The sequence below is a fragment of the Serinus canaria genome, chromosome 26 (assembly GCF_022539315.1).
Source record: "Serinus canaria isolate serCan28SL12 chromosome 26, serCan2020, whole genome shotgun sequence".
NCBI classification, from domain to species: domain Eukaryota; kingdom Metazoa; phylum Chordata; class Aves; order Passeriformes; family Fringillidae; genus Serinus; species Serinus canaria.
The window spans coordinates 5,312,811-5,325,837 of NC_066339.1; the positions used below are offsets into that span (position 1 = coordinate 5,312,811).

At 49.9% G+C, this 13,027-nt stretch overlaps 1 protein-coding gene across 7 annotated transcripts in view; it reads right to left on the bottom strand.

Annotated features, from left to right (window-relative positions):
• Nucleotides 1-127: 127 nt before the first annotated feature.
• The window catches only part of PHTF1 (putative homeodomain transcription factor 1), a 28,178-nt gene continuing 15,278 nt past the window's right edge, over nt 128-13,027 (bottom strand). The window contains exons 1-18 of one of the 7 annotated variants that reach the window (XM_009098331.4): nt 10,593-10,745; nt 10,472-10,528; nt 10,327-10,396; nt 9,532-9,690; nt 9,040-9,199; nt 8,622-8,747; nt 7,661-7,820; nt 6,619-6,801; nt 6,462-6,539; nt 5,352-5,561; nt 4,904-5,032; nt 4,207-4,479; nt 3,553-3,684; nt 3,351-3,437; nt 2,815-2,970; nt 2,333-2,428; nt 1,646-1,771; nt 128-1,309 (exon numbers count right to left, since the gene is read on the bottom strand). In XM_009098331.4, the coding sequence (XP_009096579.1) occupies nt 1,289-1,309; nt 1,646-1,771; nt 2,333-2,428; nt 2,815-2,970; nt 3,351-3,437; nt 3,553-3,684; nt 4,207-4,479; nt 4,904-5,032; nt 5,352-5,561; nt 6,462-6,539; nt 6,619-6,801; nt 7,661-7,820; nt 8,622-8,747; nt 9,040-9,199; nt 9,532-9,690; nt 10,327-10,396; nt 10,472-10,528; nt 10,593-10,631 (2,262 nt within the window). In that variant the 5' untranslated portion in view covers nt 10,632-10,745 and the 3' untranslated portion in view covers nt 128-1,288. Of the gene's footprint in view, nt 1,310-1,645; nt 1,772-2,332; nt 2,491-2,814; nt 2,971-3,350; nt 3,438-3,552; nt 3,685-4,206; nt 4,480-4,903; nt 5,033-5,351; nt 5,562-6,461; nt 6,540-6,618; nt 6,802-7,660; nt 7,821-8,621; nt 8,748-9,039; nt 9,200-9,531; nt 9,691-10,326; nt 10,529-10,592; nt 10,746-13,027 lie in introns of those variants that run through there. The other 6 variants (XM_050984966.1, XM_050984969.1, XM_050984970.1 and 3 more) reach the window with 6 other exon arrangements.

The window sequence follows — 13,027 nt, forward strand, 5'->3', positions numbered from 1 at the left end:
CAAACATGCTCTGTTCTGGAAAACAAATGCAATTTATTATTGCATGTTTCCTTGACCACCCCCCATTCCAGTAACAGATGTTCAAAAAGATGGTATAAAAATCATCAAGTGCTGTACAAACCGTAGGTGATGATGAAGTGCTTGTCCTGCAGGTTTATTTGCACATTTTGCTATATAAAAATGTCACCTCCTTTTACATCTCCCAACCTTTCCTTGCACAGAAAATAGCTGTAAACAATTTACTACCAAATATTCCTCTGCCATTTCACCCTCCTGTGAAGGAATGAGAAGTTCCTCAGTTTTTGTTCCTTTCACTACAATAAATAGAAGCCACTGGAGCCAGTGAAGGGAAATGTTACAGAAGCCTTCAAATGTTTTCCTGCTCTCCATGACCTTTCTAAACATGAATCTGAGGAAGTCTTTGTCAAAGCTGGTTTTTCCCCCCAGATTTCCTCCCCAGGTGTCCAGGGTGAGGCTCTATTGCACTGCTGGGCTGCAACAGCTGCTCACACCATGGAGCAGAGCTGCTGGCACAGCCAGGACAGGATGGAGCTGAGTATTCCAGGGAAGAGATGTGACAAAACATTCTCCAGCTCATGAACACTTTGCCTGTAGTGTGTGTTGAAAGGTTTTTCTCCTGTAACCACCGTCCTCAATGATTTCTTTGCAGCAGCCCCAGCTCAAGCCCCCAGCAGGATTTGGGTGCTGCTGGATTGTCAGCAGGGAAGGGGAATTCACCTGGTGCATCCTGAGGTGCTTCAGGATGGAGGCAAAGCCTTGAGCACACAGAGCTCTCAGGAAAGAAAAGCTCTTCAGCACAGCCAGGTCAGTGCAGCAAAGGATTCTCAACCTGGAATATTCCAGTGCAGCCCCAGGAAGGCTGACTGGGCCAGGAGGGCTGAGTCCCTCCTTGCCACATGCCCAGGGTGCAGGTTTTACAGACACGTGGCCCCAGGCACAGCCACTGGTGTGCCCCAGCTGCAGCTCTTGTATGGCTTTAGTGTTTGATGTCCCACACCAGCTCCTGCTGGTTCAGTGCCAGCTGCCAGCATTGGGCCCCATGAATCCAGATTTTCTGTGCATGCCATGGGATGACATCACTGATGAGACCAGTTCACTCTGGATGTTGTAGAGCAGTAAAGCAGAAAGAAAACTTCTGATGCACGCATTGGGAATCTGTTTAAAAATTGGAATTACAGATTTCTGTCAGTTTTCTTCTTTCTGCCCACACTGCTGGTTCTCTTCTCTGGTGGCTGGTGGAGATCCCCAGGGCTGATGTTCTGCCATTTCATGGTTTAATTTTCCATAACTGCAAAGAGACAGGAAAAGGAGTTTGGGTATAACAGGAGTAGTTTTCACCTCCATGTAACATTCTGTGTCTCCTGCCCATCCTGCTCTGCTCAGTGAGCTCCAGTTTCAGGATGAGCCACAGAAGCACTGGGATAAAGGGAGGAACCCTGGACCCTCACAGCTTCACCTGAAGGGAACTGAAACCAAAGTGGGCCCTGTCCTTCCCCCCAGAACTGGCTCAGGGAGGTGGGGACACACCCAGCAGGTTCTGGTGTCTGGGGGCCAGTGCAAACCCAGGCTTCTCTCAGGGCTGTGAGCCCAGAGCTGTTCTGCTGGCTGGGACAGGGACACTCACTCTGATGTTGAATCCCAGCAGGTCACTGATCACTCCTGAGACAGCAGAGAGGATGACAACCCGTGTGATGTTGTAGATCAGTGGGTTCATGGTCAGCCCATACAGCCTGAATGGACTATCCAATTCCTGCAGTGACAGGACAGGGCTCCATTAGCACTCCCCAACACCAGAGAATTCATCCTCTGACTTTTAACTTAGCACTGGCACTCCAACAGAGTGGGCTGCCTGTGTCCTTTATTAGATTGAATTTCCAGTGTTCCAGAGACATCTCCTGCTGAATCCAAAGGCTCTGCTGCAACCCCAGCTGCCCCAGAGCTGACACTCCAGGCTGCAGAATCACCCAGCCCAATCTGTGGACTCCCAGACTCTGCTCACTCCGTCCCAAACCTCTCCCTGCTGCTGGCAGTGAGGAGCATCAGAGCTGCTGGATGAAAATGAGACTGGAGCAGTCAGGAAAAGCTGTGTTCACCCCAGCCTCACTTAGTTAAACCACTGCTCATCAAGATTTCCCAGCACTAATTACCCACACTGGCCTTCTGCTGCTCCCTCTCCTGTCACAGCTGCAGCAGCACTGAAACTGCCCCTTGTGAGCACCAACTCAGAGAGCCAAGGGAAGGGCAGAGCCACATGGCATTGCCTTAACTCCCTGCTGCCAGAAAACCCAGCCATGCCGGCAGAGCCTCTCACCTTCAGCAGCTTGGTGGACAGTTTCAGCACATTGTTCACCAGAGACAGCTGCTCCTTCTTGTTTGGCTTCTTCTCCATCTTCAGGTACAAGTTTATCTGTGACAGACACCACAGGCCAGGGATTGATATTCCAGCACCAGCCCCCAAGTGATTCCTAACTAAGGGAAATTGGAGCCATTTTTGCAGTCTGCTGTCACTCCTGAGGTAGTGAGCACTGATAACATCATTCTTTTCCAATTGTTTTGGCTAACACACATGAACCCAGAGACCAAAATAATCTAGAACTTTGGAGTTTGAGTCTGGCCCAACAGGACCAGCTCATCCCCCCCCATGCTGACCAGTGCTTTGTTGCCTTCTGGCCAACACAAGGGTTGATCCCTACATTTCAAACTTTGATTCAAGTATTCAGGCTGGTTTGAAATACAATAATTATATCCAAACAAACCACAAAGCCCAGGGGAGAACAAGCTGAAGGGAGCTACCTGCTCAGTGAGCAGGATGGAAATGTTGCTGTACTTCTTGTTGGTCTCAGAGCCCAGAGATGCCAGACGTAGCAGGAAGAGGAGCAGTGCTGCCTCCCACATCAGGAACTCCCAGTTGTAAGCTGCACTCAGAAAGGTTTTGTGACCCTTAAGAACCTGTATGGGGAGAAAACACAGTACCAAATGTCACTAAGTGCACAAGCACTGCCCTTGCTGCTCCTCTGCCCAGCCCTGTGTGCTCTACAGCCACTGACAGCTCTTTCCAGGAAGTGTAAATCACTCCTGTGATGGGGTTCCAGGGAAAGGTCTCATTTCTAACCTGCCTTTAGCTTGGAATTGGATATTTTTTCTTTCTGTTCAGAAAAGGAGCCTTGTTCCTCCTCTCCCCTCCCTCTGCCCAACTAACAGGAAATGAAGTGCCTTTCCTTGTCCCTCTGGCAGTCTCAGCCAAGCCTTTTGTAGGCTGGTGAAAGAAAAACCTCCAGCACTTGGGAGGGTTCTCCCTGCTTTATAAACCACAAAGGTTAAAATCTCACCTGGGCACAGCAGATAAAAGCAATTGAAAGAGCCAGTAAAAAGACTGAGGACACCACAACATCCACAGACCTCTGGGGGCCTCGTCTCTGCAGAAACAAGGACACAGGGTCAGGGCTGAGTGTTGTGTGCAGGCAAAACTCACCACAAACAGCTGGCACTGGCACCCCCTCTGCAATAACCAAACCCCAGATCAGGACTAACCTTCAGGTAGGAGCGAAGGGATAACCAGATCTTGATGTTCTCCACCTTCTTGAGCCTGAAGTGAGGGATTTCGTATTTCCTGGCTTTCCGAGCAGATGTGATGTGACTGAAGAGCTTGGCAAACAAAAACCTCTGCAAGATAAAACCAGAACCATAAATTAGTGTAAAACAGAACAGATTGCTTGGAATTTTCTTGGTATCTGGCAAAAGGGTCACTGAGGAAGCTCAGCATGAGACCTGCTCAATCTCTGTAGCAGCAGTTGTTTTCATAGAATTCCAGATGGGTTTGTATTGGGAGGGACCTTAAAGCTCATCTTTTTCCAGCTCTTGCCAGGGGCAGGGACACCTTCCACTCTCCCAGGTTGTTCCAAGCCCTGTCCAACCTGGCCTTGAAGACTTCCAGTGGTAGAGCAGCCACAGCTGCTCTGGGCAACAGAGAGGGGACAGAGTAAGACCTTGGGGACAGATAAGGGGGGAACAGAGGAGTCAGGAATGCCATTGATAGGTATAATTTGTGACTGATCAATAAGAGCCTTCCCAGACTCCCCTCCCTGACCTTGGCAAGGGCTGGGATGAGATGAGCTTTAAGGTCATCATCCCATTTTTATTCCTGCTCTCCGGGTTCCTGAAAAGCACCAGGATCTTTAAACCCACCTGTTTGTAGGTTCTCTCAGCAACACACATCATGAAGAAAAACATCCAGGTTAAGCACAGCCTTTCCAGAAAGTTGATGGCAGACAGGATGAGCACAGGGGCACTGATAGGGGCTCCACAGAAGATGTGCAGAAGCTCCATCAGAGAAATGGAGCAGAGCTGCTCCAGGTTATCTGTGCGGAACAGTCTGTAGAGGAATGGCAGGAAGGCCAATCCGATGGTGATGATGTTTCCCAGCATTTGATACCCCACTCCTTGCTGGTGGGCATTAACCTGGCAAGCAGGAATAAAAATGGGATGATTACCTGGGGTTTGCATCAAGGAAAAGGCCAGTTGTTGTGGTAGCATCAATTCAGGCAAGCAGTCGGTTCCCCTTCCCTCCACAGGACAGAGACTAAAATAATCCCACCCATTTCAGGCCAAACCCAAAACCAATCAGCCAAATAATCAACCCCCCACTTCCAGCACCCTGCAGAGACAATCAGAGATAATCAGCACTTGTCAGTCTTCAAGAGACCTCCTAAATAGGGGGTTAGGCAATTTTTCAGTAAGAACACGTGGGACAACCACCTTTGCAGCTGGGGAGGGACGAGTGTCACACTGCCCCTAATATTTGCACATGTAGCTGTTTCCAGGGGTTTTGGTGTTGTTTTCTGAAGTGGGAGGGAGAGGCTGCAATGCCACACAGCCTCCTTACCCTGCTCATGATAATCCCACTGATCTCCAGCACGGACATGTCCACCTTCTTGCAGTCATTCCCTTCCCAGATCAGAGCACTCACTTTGGCAGATGCTGGGCTGGTGTTCTGCAGCCAAAACAGATGGTTCTAGAAAAGAGAGAGGAGGGCAAAAGCTGGGTCAGCTCTTCCTATCCTGCTGTAAGAAATGCCTTTGCCTAGAACACATTTGGATTGAGGGAGAAATTCCATTTTAAATACTTTAAATACTTTGTTTTGGGATAAGCAGCCCTGCAGAGGGGAGAGATAAACTTGATCAAGAATCACTGATGTAATTTTGAGCACTCCAGATTTCCAGTGGGACTCTGGCTTCATCCTTATACCAACAGCATCCTCGTGTGCCACTCATGTTTGGGAAGATGGGGGAAGAGGGAGAAGCACTCCCAGCTCCTGGATGGAAATCACCAACCTGCTGGAAGACGTCCTCCTTGGGGTCCCTGCGGGAGTCCCTGCGGGAGCGCTCCTCGCTGTCGCTGGTGCCCGAGGAGCGGCACTCGGGGCCGTGCAGGAGATCGTCCCACAGCATGTCCTCGGTCTCCGAGTCCTGCCGGGTGCTCTCCGAGTCCCGCCGGCTCCCGCCGCAGCTCCGGGGCGCCACGCTCAGGCACGACCGGGGGTCCTGCAGCACAGCAAAGGTCACAGGGCACAGCCCCACCGTGGTTTGTATGCCAGCACCTCCTCCTCATCCTCCTCATCATCATCCTCCTCCTCCTCCTCTTCTCCCCCAGCCTCCCACAGCTTTGAGTGCTCCCAGTTGCACACACACGATGGAAATGGTTTAAGACAATGTTTGGGGAAAAAGCATTTCTATACCAGAACTCACACAAAGCCCATTAATTCCTTACCTTTATTCCTACAAAATAAAACTGACGTACTCATTTGAATACAAAAATGTCCTTTTTTATGACTTTTGCATAATCTGTTTTAATATTTCATTTATGTTTTGTATTAATTTATATATCTCCATATTTATAACTTGATAGTTACATATTTATATTTTATTTTCAGGTAGGGACAAAAAAACAAAGTAATGAAGTGACTGAGTATGTCTCACAGAACAGATTTATTCCTTCATTACAGGAGTTGGACTTGATCCTTGTGAGTCCTTTCAAACTCAGGATAGTCTGTGATTTTAAAATCAAAATTTATTAGCTTAAAAGCTGCAAGCACAGCACTGCCTCTCAACCACAAGAGCAATTAGAGGCAGCTTGGACTGTCCTTTGCTGCCAACAGAGTTAGTTATTTGTTTGTTTGTTTGTTTGTGGTTTGTTTAACAAAGCAGCACAATCAGGACTGTGAACACTGTGAAGGTTTACAAGGCTGCCAAGCATCAGGGAGAGAAGAGGTCACACCTTGCACCTGAGGATTCTGAAGCACAAACATTTCATAACAGTCTGTTCTGATGAAGGGGGGTTGGAATGAGATGAGCTTTAAGGTCCCTTCCAGCCCAACCCTTTCTCTGATTCTGTGATCCCTGCCAGGCCTGGGAAAGCTCCCTCTCCTGACTTTACAACCATACCTGCCTGTATAATGTGGATTCCAGCTCAGACTCCACAACACTGTCAGAGTCTCTGGCAGCTTTCAGGGCTTGCTTGACCTGCCAAACCAAAGGAAAACCACCTCATTATCCACAGCAAAACAAGGTATGGAGAACGGCACTAATCCCACCTGGGTACCTGTGAGACAGCCTGGTTGAGAGAAACCAGAGGCCTCTTCTTCTTTTCCTCATAACTGTTGTCACTGGAAGCCCCTTCCATGCTGGGGCGTGGCAGGAGCCTCTGTGCCAGGGCCTCGGCCTCCTCAGCATCCTCCTCGCTCGACAGCTCGTCAGAGGCACCGTCCCTGTTGGTGCCATCCTCCTGCAAATGCACAGCCAGGCCACACCAAGGACCAGCCTGAGTCCCATCAAAGGCTCTGAGGCAGAGCTGCCCCCCTGGCACAGCCCTCAATGCCTGCAGAGGCAGCACATGTTCCCCACAGAACCAGAATTCTGTTGGTATCAGAGACTCCACAGATTTTAACTCCTTCCCCTTGCTCTTGCCTTGCCCCACAGGTAATGAGAGAGAATTTTGGGTGGGTGGATTTAGAGCTGGGGAAAGGGCAGGAATGGGAGGATGCAGCAGCAGCTCTTGGCTGTGCCTTACCAGCACCTTAAGCCCAGATGAATCTACGAGCTGGGGGGTAACAAACCCAAAATCCTGGGCTGTGCCCCTGCACCGAGCTCTGCCCCTGTCTAAATCCATCACAGAGAGGAGGTGGGATGGCACAGTACGACAGAATTCCAAACAGGAGCTATTCCAAGTTCTTCATGTGGAATTGATACACCACTGGCCCAGAGGAAACTCAAGAGTAATTCCCAAAATCTTTATGTTTCAAAGCTTTCAACAGAGGTCACAAGGCTTTAGCTCTTTCTCTCTCCTCAAGGAGAGAAGGTGGAAGGTGTCCCTACCCATGGGAGGGGGTGGAATGAGCTTTAAGACTCCTTCCAACCCAAACTATTCTGGAATTCTATTCTATGATTATGAAAAGAAAGTACCAGCACCTTTTCAGCTGCTCAGTGAGAGGCAGAAAGGGGTTTCTAGGTTAATGCAGGCAAAGATTAGCAGAAGGAGGGAATATCTTGTATTAGACCAAACCATACAGTGAAATACCCACACACTTCTGGCACACACAGAACACACTGAAACTGGGATTTCAAAGGATCTCCCCTGGCAGTACCTGCTGGCTCTTCTCCCCATCAGAAAGTTTACTTTTCTCTTTGGAGTGCAGCAGCCTGTGTTCAGATCTGGCCTGTCTGGCTTTGATGCCATCACCCATTGCACTCACACCACTTTCTGTCTCAGTCCCTTTCTCAGCTACCAGCTTTACTCTTCTATTCCTAGGAGAGAAAATGCAATTAAATGCTTTTATGTCAGGGAAAAACTCTTTAGGGTAAAACAACCTGGTCTTCCCTTGTCACAGGTGCAGCACCAGACAAGATACCTAAGGGATAAAGAATTTTCTTTGGCTGACAGACTTTGTGTGCTGAGTATGTTAAAAAGATTTATATCTGCCTCACCCTCACTCAACATGTCTTTTGTAACACTAATAGTATCCTAAAACTTTAAAATCAAAGGAAAATTTTTCATTATTTTTAAAAAAATAAGAGCAATTCACAAGACAAAAAGTCCTCATGAAGAGAAAGCATCTGTGAGCTGGAAACTCACCAGGAAATTCACCTGGGAAAAAAGGAGAAAACAATGAAATATTATCCCATACAATCCCTCCTCCTTTTCCTTGAGTTACCTTTAGAGAAGGAAGGTGCCAAAGTGAGACAACTGTCCAAAGCAGAAGCCCCAATTTTGGTAATCAGCTATAACAGCAATAAAATCTGAGCACTCATTCAAACGAGGTCACTTATCTGATAAATAAAAATAAACTCCACCACAGTGGAGCAGCTCATCTAACACTTGGTTTCACATGATCTAATTTTAGACAGTCTAATTTTATATGATCTAATAAGGACATACTAAATATTCCTGAGGAATCAGCTTCCCACATTGCCATGAGAACTTTAAGTCAAAAAAAGGACTGACAGGCTGTGGGGATGTCAGTGACAGCACATGCTGTGCCTTCAGTCTCCAGGTACCAAATTGCTCCCAGTGTCATGAGCAGCACAAACCCAGCAGGGACCACGTACCTCCTCTGGAAGAGCAGACTGGATAAATTGGTCAGCAGAGTTGCAGAGCCAGGCTGCTCTTCCTTGCTGGTTCTGTCAGGAGAACACCAACTGTTCCCATCCACACCCACAGCCTTGCGTAACTTCCTGAGTTTTAAGACAAGGAGAATGAAGTTGGTGTAATAAGCTACTTTAAGGTCTTTTTTCAAAGATTTGAATGAGATTTGAGCAGCTTTTTGGATGTCATTTTTCTGAAGCCATGCAGAATACTGACTTCCAGACACAAGAATTCTGCTTATACACCCAGCACGTCAGGGCGTCACCGGAAAAGGCACAAGGGACAAAATCTGGAGGGAATCTTTGCTGCAGCAGCCTGAAAGGAGGAAAGCTGGATCCAGCCCCAGCTGGGAGTCCCCCAGGGCCCTCTGCTGGCGCTCACCTGCGGCGCCGGCTGAGCCCGTTGCTCCCTGCAGCTCTGTTCACCTGCGTGGACACGATCTGGCAGTGAACTGTCCCCAGTAGCAGCATAAGGCACAGGGGTCCCATCACCTCACTGGCACTCACAACAGGCACCGTGAAGTACAGCACCACTGCTACCACTGGAGAGGGGGAAATGGCACCAAGGCAAAAATTAAAGAGTCTGTCTCAACTATTTGTTTGTTGTATTATTATTTAATTTCTGCAATTACTAGTGCCACACACTAGTGCTGTGAAATGCACAATAAGTAGGTTCCAGACAAGATCCTCACACTTTAGATTATGGACTACAAAATCATAGACTCACCAAGCTTGGCTAAGCCCTCTGAGTCCAACCACTCCCCCAGCACTGCCAGGTCCACCCCTAACCCATTTCCACAAGAGCCACATCCATACATTCCTTGATGTCACATTCCTTGCAGGAGAAGGTTTATGGCACAGCCTGTTCCCTCACCTTGCATAACGTAGAGCACCAAGAGCCACATAAAAATGCGCTGGGAAGTGACCTGTATCCACCACTGGCTGAACAAGGGGAAAAACACCACTCTCACAATTCCCTTCCTTGTCAGTGATGTCCAGGGAATTTCAGGCTTGGCTTTGGCAAAGGTAGAGCCTTGGAATTAAAGGAAAAAGAGCCATCATTAACTGTGAATCACAAGAGCTCCCTTGCTGGAGTTCCCCTTTGGGCAGCCCCAGCCCTGCCACAGGGCTGAGCAGGGAGTGACAGCAGCCCAGTTTCAGGCACCATTCAAAGCTACACAGTCCCAGCAGACACAGCTACAGCAGCTCCTTGTCTTCTCCCAGAGCTCTGCCTCTGACTCTTCTCTGCCCAGCCAAGCACTCCTGCAGAGCCACCCCGAGCTCCTCCTGCTCTGCTCTCAGGGTTTCAGTGCCCATGACCAGGGGCTCCCCTGGCAGCAGGGCAGGCTCTGCTTCCCCCACCCTGCACAAAGCTGGGATGCACCTACAGAACCAGGGAATATCCTGAGCTGGAAGGGACCCACAGGCATCGCCAAGTCCCTGCACAGCCCCTCACAATCCCACCCTGGGCACCCTCTGGGAGTGTTCTCCTGGAGCTCTGGCAGCCTGGGGGCCGTGCCCATTCCCTGGGGAGCCTGGGCAGAGCCCAGCACCCTCTGGGGAAGGAACCTTTCCTGATCTCCAGCCTAACCCTCCTGGACCCAGCTCCGGCCGCTCCCTGGTGCCATCCCTGTCCCAGAGGGGAACGAACAGAGCCGGCACCGCTCACCACTGATCAGATCCACGTCGATCAGATCGGGCTGGATGTGCCCCTTTTTCTTCGGCTTGTTCTTGAAGCCCTGCGGGGCGGAATACACGGCCGAGTTAGCGGCGAGAGGCGCGGGGCCCGCCCGTCCTCCCCCCGCCGCCGGTACCTTCATCTGGGTCTGCTCCACGGCCTTCTCCCATATCTGCTGGTCGTAGGCCCCGATCTGAGGGGAGAGGAGGCTGAGGGCACGGCCGGGCCCGCGCCAGCCCGTCCCGCGCCGCACTCACCTTCTTCTGGTACCATGAAATGGCATCGTGACAGGCCATGGGGAGCGGCGGGACCGGCGCGGCCCCGGCACCGGCACCGACCCCGGCACCGCTCCCGTTACCCTGGAAACCGCCCGGCGCTCGACTGGCTCCGCCTGCCGCTCCCCCTCCCCACCCACCCAGGCAGCGCCAGCCGAGCGCCGAGCGCCACCCGGACCCCCCTCAAACCGCAGAGGAAAGAAGCGCCCAGGCGGGTAAAGGACAAAATCAGACTTTTGTTTATTAAAAAAATACTTTACAGGAAAAAAATTCTATGCATTCCGCAGGACTATTTTACAAAGAAATAGCTTAACAGTTTGACACTGGTGTACAGTCAGCTACCGGGGGCGCGGGGGGGCGCGGGCCGCCCCCGCACACGCGCGAATGTCAATAAATACACTAAGGCCGCACAAAGCAAACAGTCGTCCAGGCAATTGTACACGTCCTCTGGAGGCAGAGACCTTAGATAAATTAAAACCACAGAAAAAAATAATCGTAGCTGCCAATCAAATCAAATTAAATCACGAAACAGCAATACAGGAGTCGGTATCTTTACATGTTGTATGGAGAAATCAGGAAAAGCGGGTGTTTGGATGCTCGGGGTGCCCTGGCCACTGCTCGGAGCCCACAGGAAGGGACAGAACAGGCTCTGGAGCAGAGGGAACGAGCCCTCGGCTCCCGTCGGAGCCCTCAGGGCTGCCCAGGCTCAGCACACCTCGGGAAGTGCAGCTGCAGAGTTCAGCACTCGGCTCATGCATGCCCGGTGAAAGCTCTGACAATTTGCCTTGACCTGAAACACGCAGGGAACCTGGCAGGGCACAGCAGGACACTGGGAAAAGTGTCCCTTAGGATGCCCTGGGGACACCTCGAGGTGTCCCCCCCCTCCTGGAGCAGAACCTGGAGCTTGCCTAGAGGAGAGAGGAAACCAAATTCACACTGCATTTGCTGGTCCACTTCTAGCACAGCTGAGCCACTTTATCCCTGGGATGTTTTAGTCACCAGCACTTGATTTAAAGTCCAGCCTAAGCCTCAGCTCTGTTTCACAGAGCACTTGGTCAGCGACCCCAGCACAAAGCTGGAGTGTTTTCTACCTGACACACATCACAGAGCACATCCTCATAAATGGAGCACTGAGGATTTGCAGAACTGACCAGCACATTTGCATTTAGGAACTGTTCTGTATCTGCTTTCCACTGAGAGCAACAGAAAGTTAAGGTGTTGGGATGGACCTTAAAAACCATCCAGTCCCAACTCCCTGCCATGTGCAGAGACGCCTCCCACTGGGCCACAATGCCCAACCTGGCTTTGGAAACTTCCCAGGCTGGGGCATCCACGGCCTCCCTGGGCAGCCAGGCCCTCAGCACCCATCACATTTCTTCCTCATCTCTAACTTAAATTCCTCCTCTTTTGATTTGTGCCCATTTCCCTTGTCCTGTCGCTCAGCTCCTGAAGAACAACCCCTGCAGATCCTGGAAGGGGCTGTGAGGTATCCACACTGAACAGCCCCAACTTCCTCAGCCTTGGAACAAGCCATCAAATGTAGCTCAAAAAAACACATCAAATCAAAGGTGTTTAGCTCTTTAAGGAGCCTGCTTTATGGAATCTTGGAGAAATTCAAATAGCAGCTATTTAACATGAGATATTCAGTAATATTTACTGGATTTGTTCTGCTCAAACACTAAATGACTTGAACTTGTTACTTCCTCTCTAAACTGCTCTTGCTCATAAAAAAAAAAATCAGTGTTCTACAGGTCTTGGGCTGGAAAACATTTCCATTTGTCCCATTAAGGCTTTGTTCTGGGCAACTGAAGCAATGGCTGGAGATTGAGCAGCTTCCCAAGCAATCTCTCCCACCCTTTACATCCAGAGTTGAGGTGGAATTTGAAAGTCTGCCAGTTTGGTTAAAGCACAGCAAAGCTGAACATGGATTTAGTAAGAGATTCTCAAACAGCTTGTTCCTCTCTCCCTCAGTCTTCCAAAATAGGACAGCATCAGCAACATTCAGGTCACTCAAAGACGCTTTTATTTATGTGCATTTAAATCTGACATTAGGTTTAAGTTAGTAACTGAGCAGAGCACAGAGAGCATGATGCTATTGGTCACGTCCCTCCATGCAAGAGGAAGTAAGAGCATTTTCCAGCTATTTCAGGCTGTTGTCATAGATTTCACTAAAGCTACAGCTTGGAAAGTAGCACAGACCACCCTAGTCTTGCTTCACCTACTTGCAAACATGCTATTAGAATTTACAGAGGACTTCCAAATGGATTCTCTCTTCATTCCATCCCAATTTTCCCAATAAACAGACTGGGGCACGGGGGCCCTCACCCTGTTTGCTCTGCCTCTGCAGGCTGCTGTGGCCCCTGCAGGTGTGACAGTTCCTGAGTGATCAGAGCTGGCTGCCAGGGAAGGGCCACCCC